A 19,733-nucleotide genomic window follows, 5' to 3' on the forward strand; every position below is an offset into this window, starting at 1 on the left:
ATTTTAAAGGAAAGATTAGTTAGTAATCTTGTCACGTGTGAATCCCGTTGCAGTGAGTTTTCACACACAACAGTAACATGGCAATGAATATCTAACTATGATAATTTATTATAAATTTACTTATAAACAGAGGAAAATATTAGCAGTCTTCACAAGATACTTTAGCATAGGATTCTTTGCTTGTGAGAACTGTGACCCTTTGCAAACTTATGTTACATTTGTTTTTTAATGTTTGTGACAGAGTTTCACCATCAGATGCTGATTCCACAGCAAGTGAACAATCCAGTGGGAGAGAGACAGGAGAAGAAACTGCAAGACCATCAACTGTTGCAAATGAGGGCAAACCACGCAGAGCAGCGAAGAAGGGTTTGTTACTTTTTTTTTCTTGTGTGCACTAGCAGCACTTTACTCCTGTTGAAGAGTTACTTTAGTGCTGTAACTTTTCTAAACTCATCTTTGGATGGTAATTTTTCTGGATGCATTGCCGAAATTGTTCTTCCTCTCCTTTTTGGTTTGGTTTCTTCTGTTGAAACCAAAGATCTACGCATTCCTTTCATTCCAGCAAGCTTTTGAAACTAATGGCTTAGCAAGAATGAATCTTCCCTCCTTTTCTCTCCCACACACCACGAGCAAACCTCTTTCCATTTAGGCCTAATTGTGGCTTTCATGGTAGCAATCTTGCAAGAAGTTATATGGGCAGTAGAGGTCACAGCAGGACTTGATACAGCATTGGTATGTGTCTGTAACTGTAACTTTGAAAAAGTGAGATAGAAAAAGAGACCAGAGGGGTAAAAGTTTTACAAATAAGTTCTAGTTCAGACATCAAAATGCTTTAATGATTATCCTTTAGAAAGATGCAAATCCAATGCTAATATGTTAATAACAGTGATTTTTTTATTTTTTTTTTGAGGGAAGGAACCCTCTTCCTTCCAGTTAAAGTGTCACCATTTGTCTTGGAGGTACCCTAAGATATATTTCTTTCCTTATTGAAAAGTTGATAAAATGCTGCAAACTCAATTACATTTTTTTTAACATTTAAACATTCTTTTAAATTCTTTTCCTGTTTAAAAGTGTGTGGTTAACTGCTTACACAAATACTAAGAGTTTTTTCTGAGAACCTTTTGGGTTTAGATGGCTTGTTCCTTGCTTGAAGTTTTAGTTACAATATGTTTGCATTAAATCACGATAGCCTTCCCAGAGAAAATCCTGATACTAAATATCTGCTAAAGGACCCTGTGATATCCCCATCTGGTCTTAATACACATGGCCTTGGCAGCAGCAGAAACTAAGGAGAAGAAAATACTGACCACACTGTGAGCAGTTACTTCGGTATATTGAATGTTTTCCCATGTACTCCATGAAATACCAGCTGAGATGTAAAGATGACTACTGAGGAACGCGATGCCAGTGAAATTCAGATTGTAGCAGACAATCTTCACCTTTTGCTTATGTTGAAGAAATGAGATTGAGGAATATGTAAGATAGTTTACATAAACTGCTAGCTCTTGAGTGACTAAACAGCAAGTTAAATAGCATATGATTCTTAAACTTTCGTAATGTGGACTACTCCTGGAAGAGCAAGGGTGATGGAGCAGGCTTTCCTCTAACAAACATGTAAGAAAACAAAGCACAGGATCTGATAACGTGACTAGAAAGTTAATAATTCAGCAGGCGGTGTATGCTGTATGTACTTTACACAGTTTACAAAAAGAAGATTCTGTACTGACGCTGTATATGTTTTCAGTGCCTTAGATTTGCACTAAGGACCAAAACTCATGCCCAAGTACATATCTAGGAAAACAATTATGCTATGACAGAGCTTATCTCAGGATGGTTTATGAGTTGCTTCAACCTCGCTGACTTCAATTCCGTTGCCCGGATTTAGTGCTCTCCCGTTTCTTCTTGCCTGGGAACTCCATTTTGTCTTTTTATTTTCCATTTGGCTTATAAACCCTTATGTAAGGTTTAACATGTCCTTTGGATGTAGAAGTGTTAGCTATTGCTGCTTCTGAATTATCTGGCAAAGGCAGCAAGGATATTGTGTAAGATGTACCTGTCATGCCCTTATTGGATCAAATACACGATTTTTTCAGGATTTGATGCATCTAGTTTGGTAATCATAAGGACTATTTTTAGCATTCAGAATTGGAGGCACTGTCTGCAGAGAGAGCGCTCTCTGTTAAATGGCAGATTCAGCTCCCTTTTTGTGCAGCTGAGGCTCGACAGTTTGATCCAAGTTCATGCATTTCAGTCAAAAGTAAATGCAATCATCTTACTGCTGTGTTTTTTTCCAGTTGCCATTCCAGCTGAATTATTTGCAATAATTACTGTGTTGTCTCTTCTTTTTCCTTTATGTTGTCAGGAGCAAACAGAGTGGGTAAGTAACCAGAGCTGGTAGTTGAGTACAAATATGAATAAAGGTGCTGGGGTAGCTGCAATTATATCTTATGGATGGAAGAATTTGTCTTCTGTGTCTAAAAAAACAGAAGTGCTTTTGAGCTCTTGAAGTATAAAAAATTCTCAGTAACACAAATTACAGTCATCCAATTTAGGCACATTTTTCTAATTTCCTCCCAATTCTTTCAAATTATTGAGGAAAACATCACTATGAAAGAAACAAAAGTGAGACAGCTGTTGGTCCTGAAACTTTATATAAACAAGTTACAGATATTGTTAGAGTTAGTGTCATTAGTGGAAGCCCGAGACTTTGCAGGCTACCTGCAAAGCAGCGTAAATATTTTCTCATGAACTAGTGTTTTTCTGGTCAAGACTGAGACATAGCAAAGATGGGGCAGGAGAAAGCTGACACTGTCTTTTATAATGCATACCATATCTAGAGAGAAATTAAGGACTCTGTTATCTGATAGCAGTTTCCACCTTGTAATAGTAGAGAAGGATGGATATAAGGCTGGCTATGATGCTTTCCATTGTTGGGTTTGTACAAGTCACCCGCTGCATCCTGGGGACATAATCTACTGGGATACAAAGAAACTGTGTGAAATTTATCTGAAACTGCATACTCTGACATGATTCAAATACCAGTGGATCAGTGGAAGATTCTCATTGACTTTACCTGATTTTGGATTAGGCTTTATACACCTTGGTTGCTGTGTGTCTCGTTTTTATTTCAAGAGGATGCAGGAAGCAATAGCCTTTCTCTATCTCCAACTGTATTGGTTTTCATATGAAATCATAGCTTCCTGCAGAGCAATTCATTTTCCTGACATTTCAGTTCAATTAGTAGTTTCAGCCCAGGGAACAGTGATGAACATTGATCTTGACATGTGACCTATATGGACTAGTTGTTTAAACATGTTCTGTCCATTATTTGGGTATTAATTCCTCTTCATTATTCTTCAGCCTCAGCTGTCTAGTCTGAGATCCAAATTTCATTCATATAATCCCATCTGACAGCTTTATAAGGAAGATTTTTTTAACCATGGACAATAGTGTACTATAATAACTTGGAAATGAGAAACCATTCTTACTCTGTCAAAACTTTTAAAGGAACTCATTCATGTGTTGAGCTAGAAACCATTTCTCCTGTTGTATGTGTACAGCACCATGCCGTTCCTGGCTTATCTACTTGACTGTACTTGCATCTTGGTTTGTATTTATAGACACATTCAGTGTATGCACACAGAGAGGATTTAAAGGTCAGATGCAGCTTATGGGGGTTTTTTTTGTGTGTGTGCGCGCACCTTTTCTGCAAAAGAGAGTAACACATGATATTACTGTAGAGCCTTACCAAATTTGACAGTGGGACTTTTGGACAGTTTTACAAAATGAGTTTAAGAACCATTTCAGCTAAGAGGCCTCTGCCAAGTACTTGTTTATGTGTGCAAAAGGAAAGGTTGTGGATGAAATTATACAGATTCAGAGTGAATGCTCAATGTAATTGAATATATTAGAACTTACCAAGTACTGTGAAAATAACCTTGAAATTAAGTTGGAGTTCAGTGACCTTTGAGAACTTCTGTTCAACTGGAAAGACTGGGAAAAAATACTATTGTATAGGGAAAACAGGAAAGATGGATGCAGAAGTTCAGATTTCCATTCAGGATCGCTCCGAGGGATTCGCACTAACTACTTAATATATCTTGTGCCCCTCTCTCTGAGAGGCCATGGTTGCATGCTTCAGAGAAGTGCATGAAGATGGGGCTGTGAAGATGACAAATGGTAAAGATCATATAAATAGCTGTGGAAGAGAGATAGATATATTTCATTTAGGCTCTGTGTCTTCAAAACATTTGGGACACAGACATCTTGAGTGGAACTGTTTACTTTCTTTTTAAGGACACTTATATAGGAAAGTCACATTTATAAATGATGCATGCCATTTATAAATATGTACATTTGACAATGCATTGAGCAAATTTGAGAAATAAGAAAAATAAGAATTTTGCTTAGCTTATGGCCAGATTGCTTTCAAGCCCAAAAGTAATGTGCTGTGAATATAATAGTGCTCTATTCCTTTCCTCTCCTGCCACCTTTTTCTGCTAGAAGAGGGAAGCAAAGGAGTTAAGTCATCTGCTGTGATCTTCTACAGAAGATAGCATTCACTCTTCTGAACCTTATACTTCATTACCTGCATGTGTTGCAAATTGATCAGAGCAGTGTCTGTTTTCTTTTCCTTCTCATCTGTTGGAGTTGGATCAGGTTGATCAACAATTGATTCTGTATTGGAATCAAATCAGATCCCTCTTCTGATTTGAACCTGAGAACCATAGCCCGTTATTAGAAGTCTGTGCAAGGATGCGGGACTTTGTCCCTGTAGTCTGTTGTGTTCCTCCATAAGAAGAGTCACAAATCTTAATCTCTTGTTGCTTATATTTCATGGTGAAAAGCAGTTTGAAAATATGTGGTGTTACCATGTGAAAGAGTCAAAAGATTATTTCGCAAGTCTTCGATAGTTTTGCAAGCTGAATCCACATAATGGTTCCTGTTGTAGGCCTAGCTCCAGCACAACAATACTTAAATATGTGCTTAACTGTGAAGCACTGGGGTGATCCTACAAATTCCAAGTCTTTGAGGGCGATGACCCATTTCTGTTGAAGTGATTAACTGTTGGCAGGAGCAGGGCTGCAACTTTCACATGTATCGGTTTCCATAACATCTTTTGCTGATTGTATTTGAGTTGATATAACCTCCTCAGCAAATTGCAACATGGTGATATTTGTGCAGCTTGCTTATTACTGTGTGAACTGTTTATCCTGTAACAGAGAAGAAAACAGTGCTTTAAAAACTTCAATGAGTAAAATGTCTGTAAAATTATTTGTATTTTGTGTGGATATTTAAAGGGGTTTTGTTTAGTTCGTATATGAGTCTTTCTATCACTTAAGAACTGCATTTTGCAGTGAGACATCTTTTATTGCTCTTTGAACCTCCATTTGAGGAATTTGCATCTCCTTAAGTACTGATAAGAGGAACCATTGGCAGTGTGTACTTTTAACAGCTTTTTATGGAGCAAAGTAGATTGAGATTTTGGGGCTTTGCAAATGCCAAGAGCTTGATTTACAGAAATAAAGAACGACAGTTCACCTTCTGGAGATACAGTGGAAAAATGTTTACAATTTGGAAACCACTGGGTAAACTTGTTGTACGCTAAATGTCAATCAGCTGGAAGGCCTATAGGGCAAATTAAACACGGATGGAAAACATGGCATAGTCCTGTAGTATAGCATCGGTAGAGCTTAACATTTGACTGAGATAACCCTAGCAGCACTACTTTACTCTGTATTTGTTCTGGTGATTTAGGACCCCCTCAGACCAGCAGTGGAAATGAGCAGCACTCCTCAGCCTCCATCTTCGAACATGTGGATAGGATGTCGCGTTCCTCAGATGCCAGCAGACGCGTCCCAAGCAAGATACAGCTGATTGCTATGCAACCAATGGCAGCACCTCCGGTTCAGAATTCGGTGCTTTCTGATCGAGTAGCAGAGACCAACAAAATTAATAAAGAGGTATTTTTAAAGTGCTTTGAATGTTTGTGGAGGATTGTATGTCCAGCCAAGAGGGAAGTGAAAAGTATCCAGTTTCTTGTTATCAGCAGTTCCTCATTCATTCCTGAGGAGCTGAATTTTGACAAGTTACGGGAATAATCCTGTTTCCATCCAAAGAGATAATCTGACCTGTTTTTTAAGAGCTATCTAAACCAAAACTTAAACACAGAGAGGGGCAAATTTGGTGGTCTATTTGTGTCCTTTTTATGCTTTTTGGGATTTTTATGAGAGAATACACAAAAATAATTTTTTATTTGGTTTTAAATTCGCAGCTGCAGATGTGTTCCAGAACTAGTCCAGCACAGGCAGAGCAGTAGTTGTTACCTGATCTGGTGCCCAAGTCTCTTCCATTGATCAGAATAATTTCAGTGAGTGTGGGCCAGGACTTAAAAGTGTGCTGTTATGGTAGCTTTTTGATGATGAGCTACTTGATGATACAAAATAGCACAAAAAAGGGTGGGAGAGGAGCATGAAAGCTCAGCCTGCAAGAAGACGTAGAACTGATAACGTCATGTTCATCTAGGGACCTGGACCCTTGTATTGCTGCTATATTTCTGCATAACTTGTGGTGACCTCTCACACTTGGCAGAGGCACCAAGTTATGAGTTCAGTCAGCTAAGTTCTTGCTTCTTACGTGATGAAGATCATTAAAGGGAATGGGTGACAGACATCAACACTATTGATCAACTGTATCTCTGTTTGACAAGCAAAGGTAGATACAGCCTGTACTGATTAGTCTTATTTTTTCAGAGAAGTGTCACTTCTGGCACACAGCAGGAGTTTTTCATGTTCCTCCTGCTTTTTGTTAACAAACTGCCATCTCTCTCTAATTGCACGTGCTGTGCTGGCAATTGTATTGTGTATAATAGTACATCTACCTAGGGTGACAATGAGGATACTGCAAAATATCCAAGCAAGAAAGTGCATTTACAAATTATGTGATTTACTTTAATCCTTGAGAGATTTGGGGGAGGAAAGTGGAGGCAGGGAGGTGAGGAGGAGAGGTTTACAGAAGAGCAGCAGAAAGTTCTGTTTGCAAAAACTACAAATGAAAATGCGGTGATTTTTTTTCCCCCTTCCTTCTTTAAGATACAAACAGCCCTGAGGCATAAATCTGAGATTGAGCATCACCGCAATAAGATTCGTCTTCGTGCCAAACGCAAAGGGCACTATGAATTTCCAGTGGTGGATGACGTGGTGGTGGTTGACTCTAAAGAACAGCACAGAATATATCGCAAGGCACAGATGCAGATTGACAAGATCTTGGACCCCGGAGGCAGTGTGCCTACCGTCTTCATAGAGCCCAGGAAGAGGTAGGGATTTCAAAGATGGGAAAGAACAATTTTCTTTTAGAGTCAGTGTCCAAAGTACATCAAATGTGTACTTCAGAACTTTCAGAGCTTAAAATCATTTTGATCATTGAATTTGAGTTATCTAGGTGAAAAGGTTTGGGTTGTTCTAAACAGCTTTATTTCAGTATATGCTAGTATGTTTTGTTTTCAAATCATTCTTTTACAAGTTCTCAGTGGTGAATTCTTGATAAATAAACCCAAACATATGAATACTGTCTTTAAAAAAAATTAGTATTTGGTCTGCCATTTGTTTGAATAATTCTTGTGCGATGTAGAGGGATCAAAATTGCAATATAAGCAGTAAAAACATACACTGCAAGAAAAAGTATTTTTATAAAGGAGGGGGAAGATGCAAAATAAAGAAACCCTTGAGCAACTTAAAAAGCATGAACATTCTGAATTTTAAGGCAAATTCACAAATCAACAAGATAACCTTTTACGTATTCCCTCTGGGTAATGAGGCACATTTGTCAGCCTCACAGATCCTGGCCTCATATTTTCAGAGAAAGTCTGTCCTGGGCTCTGTTTAGGGCTTATGAATACTGGCACTTTGTTCCCGGAGCACTGGTACCCTGCGACTGCTTCTGCCCTGACAGAACGTAGCTTTTCTCCAGCTACCTGGGTTCCTCCGCTCATTTGCCTGGTAGGGTTACACCCAACATGCATAAAGCCTTGTGGGCAGCGTGGTCTGTTCTGCTACTGCAAACGTGTCAGACATCCGTCTGGGAGGTCTGGAGAGGCACTGGGCAGGGGCTGGAGCACGGACAGCTTTGAAAGATGAGTGTAGACGGGAGGTGACACTGGAGAGAGTTTGAGGGAGCAATGGGACAGTTTGGAGAGCTGCCAATGAGTGTGTTACTAGGAGAACCTTGAGGAGAGAGATTCGAGACTAACTAATGGGACTGGCATGAAAAACTGGGAATGGCAAGAGAAACAGGGCTGAGGGAATGGGCAGAGGAGTTCAGCCTTGAGTGCGATGAGAAGAATTGCAAAAAGAAATGTGATTACCTTTGTCTTGTTTGTTTTCTCTCTCTCTGCTTTTTGTTTTCTTCCTGTTAAGTTCTCGTGCAAAACGTTCTCCCAAGCAGCGTCGGCGACATCAGATAAATGGTAGTCCAATTGATGCAGAAAAGGACAGGTTAATCACAACTGACAGTGATGGGACATACAAAAGGCCTCCAGGAGTCAATAATTCTGCATATATTGTATGTATGTCTCTTTAATGACAGGAATGTTCTGATAATTTTAATGACAGTTGTGACATTGGGAGGTTTTTGGCCTTCTGACCATGGTCTATATGGCTAATTTCACTTGCATGTAGTTAGCATGTAAATCAAAGTGAAACAAGGATTTCATTGGCAGTCTGTCAGTATTAAGCAGTAAAATTCTGCCGAGTATTCCTTGATATTAAACAGGCCAAGAACCAATACCTTCTTTTCATTAATGCCACTGTGTTATGCACATGAAAGCGTGCTTGGCATGTTCCACAATGTCTTGAACACAGTTTCACTCTAGTCCAATTTGCTGGATGTTATATATTCATATGTTACAGAAAATTTCGTCCTTTGCTCTCACAGAGTGGAAGACTCAGTTCCTTTCATGAGAAATTTTCTCATCTTTAAAATGTGGGAATTAATTATTAATGAAAGAGAAACATGTCTTTGTACAACAGTAACTTGAAACAATTCTAGTACAATGTCTTGAAAATTAATTTTGTTTCCTGTCTAAAAAAGGCAAAGACACTGAAGAATGCTTCTGTTCAGTCATATCCACATCACAAACTGTATTTAGGCATCTTTAACCACTTCTAAGCAGACTTTACTAAGCCTAATGCTAATATTGGAAACCCCTGGACAGTTTTCATCTTGAAAGATGGTTTAATAATTTTAAGAATTTCACCATTTGCTGCATATGCATATGACTACAGTGTTGATTTCTGCACTTTCCGTCTGCCTTCAAACAAGAGTGTGATGATTTTAATGTTGTGCTGCAGCAGAATGAATTATCATCTGAAGCCGTTTAATTAAGACATGTCACACAGCAAGCTCAGCCCTTTGGCATCTGTAGCGAGACAGTACTCAGAATGCAAGTTCCTGATGAAGTAGAGGCTTTTGCATTTTGACGACTGATTTTGCAGTCTGCATGCAGTGGTAGGAATGAGCTTTGATAAAAGGGCTGCTGCTGCAAAGCTCATTTAATTTCCTGTTACTGATGAACAATAAGCCTGTGTGGTAAGATCCCAGGTAGTAATTGCGATGCATGCCTCAGGTATTGCTGCTATGAAGCACTTACATGAATCCCATTCAGGTGATGCGCCCAAGTTCAAGTTCCATGCAGGTAACCACTTAGTTGCTTAACAGCTCTCTTTGTGTGTTTTTCTAGGAGGTAATAATTGTTTAATATTACTGCCGATGTGGTCAATTGTAAGCTAAAACTGAATTAATTTCTTGGAACTGCAAAAGCTCCAGAGAAGTCAAAGATGTAGACAGAGCTGATTGTCTTTTTCTGGGCGGAGTAAACGCTCTCTGCATGACTTCATTATGTGCTTGCAAACCACAGGATTTCTGTTATAGCCGAGTAACTCCTGCACAAAGCCCTGCTGCCGTATCCGAGATCAGAGTCTTTCAGATCACACTGAATGAAGTATTTGAACAGCTGATGTTACGTATGTGCATGCAGAAGTGGGGAGGGTAAGGGGCAGGTTTTGTCCAGCACTGGCACTTATGCCATTTATCTCATTGTGGTTCTGGCGAAGAAAATGTTGCTCAGACTTAAGGCCCACAGGAGCTTGAAAGCTGGCTGATTAGATGTTCTCTGTGGCTGCCCTTCACCTTCTTTGCATTTCCTTCAGTCTGATCCAGACTTGCCTCCGGAACCTCAGACATCATCTTCAGCTGATCTGGGGAAGTTCCCCGGCTTGCCTTCCCACCCAGTCTCCCAGTACATCCCACCACAGCCATCCATTGAAGAGGCTCGGCAAACCATGCACTCACTGCTGGATGATGCTTTTGCGCTGGTGGCTCCCAGCAGCCAAGCAGCCAATTCCACGGCCGTCACACCACCCGGGGTCTCTGCAGGACAGCCGGTAAACAACACTCCTGCTCGAGCAGGGAGGGGAACCACATGCACCCAGTGGGGATCACCTTATGGTCCAACTCAGGCAGTAAACAACCCATTTAATGTGAGTGATTCAACTTAAAAGGCTTTTCTGGGCAAGTAGTTAGCACCAGTTGAGCCATGGTCACTGTTATTATGTCCTTTCTGTCAGGACTTATCACAAATGTGGAACAGTTTCTGGAGCAAGGAGAGTTCAGAAATGACCTTCACAAGATCCTTTTTAAGCCATTTGGATTTTTTTCCCTTTTCCTATCCCAACCACAAGAGAAGATAGTAGTTCTCCTCCTTTAGGATAACTTTTCTGTTCTCAGTTATGATCTTTCACAGATCAGTCTTGTTATGTCCAAGAGTAAAACCTTATTTTTTTAAAATATATGTGCTAGTTCATATTTTGACAATGAAAAAAGGATGTATTTGCCTTAGGTCATATTTTTCAGCAGGGCATCCAAATGCTTAGAGGAGGTGAGGGATACGGAAGCAGTATTTCTGTGTATGATTTTTTGCATTTTATGGGGCACTGAGACACATGGATAATCTTTTAGGTCATCTAGAGTTCCACAACAATTCAAGTTCATACAAGTACAAGTTTCATAATGTCATTGAACTGTTGAGTCTGAGCCCTGTGGTCTCTCTGATGCAGTCTGATACTGGTTGAGGTATAAAGAGATTTCCAAATACAAAGCTTGATTTGCTGTAAGTTTTAAGCTGAGTAAACATTGGAGCAGCCCTTGATCTTCTCCAAGTGAGAGAAAGTATTTCTGAAAGGTTTTTAAGTTAAGACTCTGATGAGACAGAAGAAACTGCTAGCCCACTGTAGCAGTGATTCCCAGATCTTCTTGTGCTGCTGCATTTGTAAAACTAAGCTCTTATGGCTGCAATCAAATCACACATACAGGCCTAGTGATCTCTGCCATTCATCACTTAAAAGACTGACAGTGGACTTCCTAGGGTACGTATTTTGATTTTAACTTGATTTTTTTCGTTCTTCTGACAGAGATATGTGGAATTTGGAATGACTCCACCAACAGCACCAGGTCTCCTACCAAGGTAGATTTTCACTGATAGAATTATCATTTATTATTTTCCTTGCAATTCCTCCAGAGTTCTAACTGGCACTGGTATATTATTATGCAAAGTACTGTATAAATGAGAAGTAACAGGAGTCCAGATCCAGCCTGTGTAATCTATTTATGTGGCACGAATGACACATGCATGCTGTATGGAATCCAAGCCTCCATTTAAAAGAAATGTGTTTCTAGCCCCTTGGCTATAGAGATATCCTTCCAAGTACTGAGTAAACCACTGAGTTTCCGCTTTTAGAGAGCCTGAAACAGTTACTCAGATGCATATAATTCTCCCAATACTCTCACTTTCATCTTGTTTCTGTAGCCTCAGGGCAACACTCACTTGCAAAAGCTTTCAGATGACTAACATATTAATTCTATTTTTAACCAAGTTGAGACCAAATTACAGAGCATGGTGACCCTCACAGAGAAAGCTTGCCTTGCAGGCCTATTATAAAATCAGGGGGAAGAATGAATTTTCCATCTTCTCCTGGCCTTGCCAGAAGAAAACAGTTGTCTATGTGACTGTTAATTCCACGTTTGGTGTCTGTGTTTAATTACACATGAAGTTGGACTCTTGAGTCATGGTATGGTCAGACTTGTCTCACCCTCTCCAAGCTGCCACAGCCAAGGTGGTAAAAAGGTGGCCTCGTGCTGCGCTTTCGTTACCTTCTTACAGCTCACCACATGAGATGAAATCCCACTGGTATCAGTGTCGTTCATTAGATTGCATCTGAAGTCTTCACTGCCTTGGAAACTTGATGGTTAAATGGATATGAAGAACTTTCCTCTACTCATTCTTCTGCAACCTGATTCTGAAAGGTCCAACTAGAAAAGGAGGCACATTTTCTTACTTAGATCTTGGCTGAAGGTGACAGTTTCAGTGTGCGCGGAGCATACATGAAACAGCACACAGTATGACATGCAGTCTATTTTTTGTAATTTAGGTTACCTTGAATATATGAGCTTTGAGACTGCCGACACAAAGCATAACCAATTGTTCGTTATTGAGGATTTTCTCTTTGTTGGCCTGTTACGCATTCAGGGAAAATGTGATAAATTAATCATGAAAGTGCTGTAACCCACGTTAATACACTTGAGCAAGATAGTGTCTTTGCAACATATTTTTTGTTCAAAAGTTTATCAACCATTGGTATAGGCACTCTGGTTTTCAGTCGGTTACAGATTAATGGCATCATTATTAACAGTTTAAATGCTGGCTCTGCCAGTGCCGGCAGATTAAGTTCACAATTTGCAAAGTCATTGACCTTAACAGGAAGAATTCCTTTAAATTTTTGTTAAAATAGAAGATTTCCTAAAGCTTAGTCTATAGAAAACAAGGAAAGAGTTGTCATGGTTGTGGAGTAGGGGTTATGCTCAAATTCAGAAGATAATGATAAACAAATCAATAGAAACAGTGCACCAGTCAGAGGAAGGAAAAATAACCTGAGGTCAGTACGATTAGGTGGCATGTATCAATGTCATAGTCCATTGGCTTAAATATCCAATGCATGGAATAATAGTTGGGTGACTGTACTGTTCCCTTCTCTGTACAAATGCAGTCAGCATCTTTAATGGGGTGGAACCAACCTGGATAAAACAAATTAAATGTAAAAGACCTAGGTCACATAACAGCTAGGCAAACAAAGCCAAAATGAACATTGCATCATGCAACAGAAACAGAAATACTTAGCTATAGTGAATTAGTGGTGTAAAATTGATTTTTGGGGCGGTACATCCCCACTTAACTAACTGGAGATTAATTTTTTTCTTGAATGTGCAAAAACGAATTGAAGGCTGGGTCTCAGTCTGGAAATAGGAAGGACCACTAGGAAGCCTGTATGAAATAGATTCGGAGCTGTATCCCATTTTCATACTCTTCTGCTGATCTCTGATTTTAAAGAGTAGCTGTATCTATTATAAAGAAAACTGAGAAAAGGGGGTGATGGGTTATTAAACGTGCACCTTTCAAGTTCAAACCCATCAGCAATAAAGGATCTTCTTCCTGTCCCCTGAAAAATTTGCACATTTGCAGTAATGCTGAGAAAATATTTTCTTTAGATAACATCAAAAAAATTGTAGTAATTTATCAGCTACAAGAGTCCAGCTCAGCTTTGCAGACGTAAAGTGTCAGATGATCACATCCTTAACTGGTTACAGTGATTAACATAACAGAAGTGACATTGTTAAACATTACCTACCCGTTCAGGCATTTATTTTAACTAGTTTGTAAATCTGGTTGGAAATAGTTTCCTCTGGATCTGCTGAGTGGACAGGTGGGATTGTATGCAAGGAGCTGGGGAAATTCTGGCAGTTCCGTAATGGGATTGTTGTAGCTTGAGCCCCTTATACCTCCTCCATTTAATACTGTATGCCAAGTAGCCAGTACTTCAATTTACAGTTACTTGTTTGTGCTTTATTAGGCTCTTATTTGGTTTTATTAGGCTATATATTACTACGTCAGCTTTCTTTGCTATCTGGCTGTCATATAAAGTTATGGTTAGTTTTCCAAATAAAGCACAAATCAAGAATAATTTGAATTAGATGCAATCACGGGATTTTTCCTGTAAAACAAAAGGGTATAAAACTTAGGTCTTGAGGAGTGGGATAGGTTGCAGTCCATAGCCTAGAAGGGCTTAGATGCTGTTGTAGTAAAAGGCATACAAAACTCATCCCTGCTCCTCACTTTGTGTAATTTCATATGCCTGACTTAGGATATCCTGTTTGTCTCACTTTGCTTCTTTTATAGTCACCTATGAGAGGCTCCTGCAGAAAATGATTTAGTGAACCTAATCTTTTCCTTTGAATGCCTCTTGAGGAGTGTCTCTCTCTTCTTTGATCATACTAGCCTAGTAACCTCCAGCACCTGAAGTCTGGGCATCCACACCTCCACCATATTGACAGGAATCAATAATCCTTGAAAACTGAGCTGCCCATCAATCTTTTAAAATATAATCTCTCTATGCCAGGGTTAAGATATGTTAATAGGAAGCATCAGAAACGCAGCATTTCTATCTCCTTCTGTATTCCTGTTCTGTGAATGAATTATAGGGTTTCTTTTACAAGTCCCATTACCTTGGCACAGCTGGTCAAGTTAGATTGATGGCACTTTCTGTTGTTAACTCTTTTCAGGAAATATATAACAATGACTACCAGCACCTGCCTGAATTATAGGAAACATTAATATTAGTATACATTGCATCTCTTCATATGTGGTAAAGACAGCTTTGAGTAGTTTGAATCTTAAAGAGCAAAGTTTTGAAAATATCCTGAAAAGTTATCAGAATGCTCGGTGAAATAATTATTCTTCATGAAATACACATGTAATGCAGTTTGTATGGTTTGGCTTAGACCAAAACTGTGTGCTTAGAAACTCTTGAGTAAGAGTCATATTTCTTGCTATGGTAAGCAGCAGCACCACTACTGAAGTGTTATTTTTCTTTTTTTTTTTTTTTTTTTTTTTTTTTTTTTTTTTTTTTTTTTACATTGAAGATGCTTTTTTCCCCAAGGGGAAAACAGTATCTGTGGACTTTTTTCTCTGCATTGAGGAGGCTGCAACATGTGAAAAACACATATGTGAAATTTTGGTAGAGTTTTTAACTCCTATGCCTGTGCAATGTAGGTCGTGAAGGAGGAGCATGTTCCTTGGATGTAATTATTTTCATTAACATTTAAGGTTAAAATGTACATTAAAAGGCCTTATAAAGAGTTGTTGCATTACCGTATTATTGCTTCTGATTAGGCAATTCAGTTACTGTAATCTTGAGTCCTTATTTTTCCACAGGCAGAACTTTGGGCCAGGTTTTCTTCAACCTGCAGAGTTAATGCACCCAGACCAGCAGCCGCCTGAGGTTCAGTATTCCTCCAGAGGGATATACTCAGAGGAAATGCCATCAGTGGCACGGCCACGACCAGTTGGAAGCACTGCAGGTACACTTTATTTAAGTTGAATATGCACTTAAGTTGAATATGCAGTAAAATAACTGATCCTTTTCTGTATCTGCTCTGAGCTCACCATTAAGAGGTCATTCTCCTTCAGCTACTACACTTGAAATGTGGTCCTTGCCTTCACTGCTAAAAAACGTGATCACAAAGTGAGGTTAATTTTACATCCATAGGATCTTGCAGAAAAAGGCAGTGCTTTGCCACCTTTTTAGTATCTTATGAGCATTGGTTGTCACACAGTGTATTAAAAAAACCCACCATTCTCTAAGAATGGAAATTTACTTAATTGTTTTAGAGCACACAGCGTATGCTAACTTTCCACTGCCGACTATTTCTTTTGTGCTAAATAAGCTAACTGATGCATCCCAAATCAGCCTGCTAAATAACAATTCTTTTATTACTTTTCTGCATCTTTATTTCTCATTTCTCTTCCTAGAATGTATGCATAAAAGCAGGGTCTTTTAGCTTCTGATGATATTATCTATTGCTGCTGTCCCATATGAAATCACCTTCCCTGATTTGGTTGTGAGATAATTTCCGTAGCACTCAGCAGTGCTGCCATGAATAAGATTCTAACATCACATGACAATTAAGCAGCAAACACTGATTCTAAGAATAAAAGATTCTATTCTTATGTAAATGCCACAGTTAATTTTCTCCCAGAGAAATGTTTTCTTCCTGAGGAGTTGAAAAAGACTAGAAATACGATCATATACTCATGTCAGAGTCCTAGTTTTGATAGCTGCTATCCTCTCCCTGTAAATGTTAAATGAATGAGAATGACAGGGATGTAGTGACTGTTACAGTTTAATGATGAGCATTTTATTGTCTGATTCACACTGTTCTCTAAATATTCATGTATATTCTGCTTTAAAGTTTGGAGGCAATTCAAATGATTAGTTTCTGTCCTTCGGCATAATTACACGCAAATATCAAACTTCTCAAATATTGGGGTTTTTTTGGGAGTAAAATATGAAAGTGACCTAACTGTCCATCACGTAAATCACACTGTTGTTTTTGTCTTTTCCTCCCTTTTTGTACATACACACACAGAGTTTTCTCTTTTGTATCTGTGGATTTATTAAGTGTGTTTCATTTCTACTGAATAATAAAATAATAAATTTTGTTCCCCTGTGGGAGGAAATTCAGGAAAAAGGAAAGCATGTTGTTACACGTCTCTTGCAATTAATGGTGGTGGCTATCCTTGCATGTGTTTGAAAGCAGCGGGAGGGAAGGGAAAGGAGAAAGGAGGAGGTTAGCTTTCAGGCTGAAATGAGATACAGTGTGTTCTGACCTTCTCATTAGTCAACGACAGCATCGTTTAATATTTAACCACTAAGTGAAGCTGAAAGAACCATACTCTTACATAGTTATGTATTTTATTCTTCTGGGAGATGAAATAGAAAGCAGTCTGCAGAGTTAGGGTCTTGCCAGTGTGATGCAAATTAAGGTGTACCACAGGAATAAATGTCTTCTCTTTGCTGCTAAGTAATTTACGTGAAAGCATTGCCAGGGCTTTCAGTAAACACTCTTTGGAAAGGGCTGGCATATTTTTGGAATGAAGTGTAGCCCATGTCTGAGATGCATGTATCTCAACCTCTTCTTTCAGTGCAGTGGCAATGAAAAGCATCACACTCAAATGAACTGCACAAAATGCACATAACTTTTCCTTCTTTATTCCTCACTGACAGCCTTCTTTCTGCTGATTTTTGTATTAATTGCACAGAAACAGAGCTCCATTTTCTTCTTGTTTCCTGCTTCCAACAAAGTTTTATGTTGTCATTTGTCTGCCCTTCAAACTTGACTGTGTATAAAGATGAAAAAACAATATTTGCTTTTAAGGTTCTCAGATACAGCACCTCACTCAGGTGGGAATTGCTAGCAGGATCGGAGGTCAACAAGTGGAGATCCCCTCAGGCAGAGCAGGGCATGGCCAGCCGGGGGGGCCAGGGTGGCCCCAGTACCGTGGAGAGGATGAATATGCTAGGCGAGATGCAGTGAGTACTGTGTTACACATTTGCATAGTTTCCGAAGTAGTGATATGTTCGGGTATTTTTTTTTTTCCTGCATTACTGTTTGGAACTTTTTCCCCCTGGAATACTTTCAGTTGCTTCTCTGACATTCTTTGCTTTGCTCTTCGAACCCTTGTTAGCTCTTCTAACTTTTGCTTGCTGTTCTTTCACCTTTGCTTCTCTCTAACTGCTTTCTCTCACTTTACCCTAACTTTTTTTTTTCTCACTTGAGGCCTTCACCCATTAATTGCAGTTCACCCAGTTCTGCTTCTGAGCTCCAGCAGAGGTGGATACTGCTTTCCATTTTCTTCTTTGAAATATGCTTCTGTATTTTGAGATCATTGTAAGTAGAAAACATTGAATTAAATTGTCCCAGACTACCGTCCTAGTTTATATTGGTATAGTTCTTTTGTCTTCTGTATCAGTGTGCAACAGCAGGAGTTAGGGCAGCAGAGTAAGGTACATACTTGCACGTAACAGTAGAGGTGTTTCTAAACAGGTTATTTTCCTAGCCTCAGTCAGCAGGATGTGGTAAATTAATACATATTCGTTTACAAGTGTTGCCAAGGCAGCCATCGTGATTTCATGTTCTTGGCAGTGGTGCTTCTAGAGGTTGACGTTTCTGATTCAACCAGATGTGTGAGGTTGAAGATAGTATATGGCGTTTCCAGGAAAGATACAGTTGCCTGCTACAAGTCTGTGTTTGATGTACTTGCATCCTGAAGCAGACCAATCTGTGACAGCTTTATTGCAGTACTCTTGAGAGCAACAACTTTATGCTCCTTTTGCTCCTTTGCTTAAACTATCATTTTTCTGGTTTCTTCTTTGAGGGAGGAAGGATCTCCTCCTTTTGCAGTTCACACTACTTGAAGATGCTTTGCAGTATTGCATCATCTCAAAATGGCTTTACATAAAGAAAAAAGCAACAAGATGGGCCTCATCTTCAGATTTTGGTGAAACTGAGCTGCCACCACTCCAAATGAACTTGAGAGGAGCAGCATAAAGCTTTTGAGAACTGGGCACACTAGAGACAAACTCTACTGATACTATTAAAAAACTTTAACTGTCAAAGCCAAAAGATGTAGTTGCCTAATTTAGCTTGCTATCTGTGCTTGGAACTGTGGTATTTGAGTGCAAGAACATAATAATTTCAGTTTACATCTAGAAGAGCACTTGCATGAGAGATCTCAGTGTCTCTCCTGTTTTATTTTCAGAAGCATCTCGAGGTTATCATTCATTGCCCCTTCTTATAATTTGTCTTTCATTTCTGAAAATTACTTTCCTAGATCTGTGGGCCTTCCCCTTCTATCCCCGAAGTGCACATGTTCAGCCATTACTTTCTTAATATTTTATTACTCGAATTGCTAACATATTACCGACAATTCAGTCAGGGACCCATTATCTGAGATGCTGTGCAAACAGTTAGTCTTGATATCAGTTACCTGCACAACCATCAGAGAGTCATTGGCCCAATATAGTATGATTTGGTTGCAGTTTGCACCTTCAGTCACCATTTCAGATGGGTACATGTCACCTCAATCCAGGCTGACTTTCTTTTAATTAATCAGAGTTTAAACACTGCCTTGGCTTTGCCAGAACTTTCTTCTTATTGGTTGCTGCCGTTCATATGTTATTGCAATGTGAATTTCTCAGCTTTTTTGGGTTTGGGGTTTTTTTTTGTTTGTTTTTAAAAAAAAAAGCAAAAGGAGGACATCGTGGACTAAAACTATCTGGGTTGAGTATTGTGTCATTTAGTTGTAGGAGAGCTCATCTAGTGAGGTAATTCCTCATTCCTATGACAAATTCTTTCTTTTTTTTTTTTTCCCAAAGGATTATTCCCATTTAAAAAAAAAAAAAAAGCATTAGTAGATGAGCCCTAGTCTTGTAGTTTTCTGTAGTTAAATAATTGCCTTCAGAGTTTGGCTTCCATCTGGAAACCTAGGACAGAGCTCTAAATTTGTCTTTCCTCCTTTTGGAAAAGAGGATTTTCTTAATGACAGTCTTGTTCCTTATGGTGCAGTATTCAACTGATCCTTTGGAAACAGACTTACTGTTGCCTTATTCTGGGCAACTTTCTAAAATTAAACTCTGCATTTAGGAAGATTAGATCTAGAGTGCTCTTCTCACCCACAAACTTGTGAGGGATCTTCATTTGCATTCCTGCAATGGCATTTTCCTCACAGTATCCTCACCTGTTATTCCTGCAATCTACACCTTCTGATTTTCTGCTGGAATATGACC

The 19,733-nt window shown here is 39.1% G+C and overlaps 1 protein-coding gene across 4 annotated transcripts in view; it reads left to right on the plus strand.

Moving 5' to 3' along the window:
- Window positions 1–19,733, plus strand: part of KIAA1549 (KIAA1549 ortholog) — a 156,753-nt gene that overhangs the window by 128,277 nt on the left and 8,743 nt on the right. Inside the window, exons 12-19 of one of the 4 annotated variants that reach the window (XM_075755195.1) lie at window positions 242–366; window positions 5,758–5,963; window positions 7,092–7,315; window positions 8,415–8,559; window positions 10,206–10,535; window positions 11,466–11,518; window positions 15,320–15,465; window positions 17,323–17,477. In XM_075755195.1, the coding sequence (XP_075611310.1) occupies window positions 242–366; window positions 5,758–5,963; window positions 7,092–7,315; window positions 8,415–8,559; window positions 10,206–10,535; window positions 11,466–11,518; window positions 15,320–15,465; window positions 17,323–17,477 (1,384 nt within the window). The remainder of the gene's footprint in view (window positions 1–241; window positions 367–5,757; window positions 5,964–7,091; window positions 7,316–8,414; window positions 8,560–10,205; window positions 10,536–11,465; window positions 11,519–15,319; window positions 15,466–17,322; window positions 17,478–19,733) is intronic. The other 3 variants (XM_075755185.1, XM_075755202.1, XM_075755213.1) reach the window with 3 other exon arrangements.

The sequence above is a fragment of the Balearica regulorum genome, chromosome 1 (genome assembly GCF_011004875.1).
Source record: "Balearica regulorum gibbericeps isolate bBalReg1 chromosome 1, bBalReg1.pri, whole genome shotgun sequence".
Lineage (NCBI taxonomy): Eukaryota > Metazoa > Chordata > Aves > Gruiformes > Gruidae > Balearica > Balearica regulorum.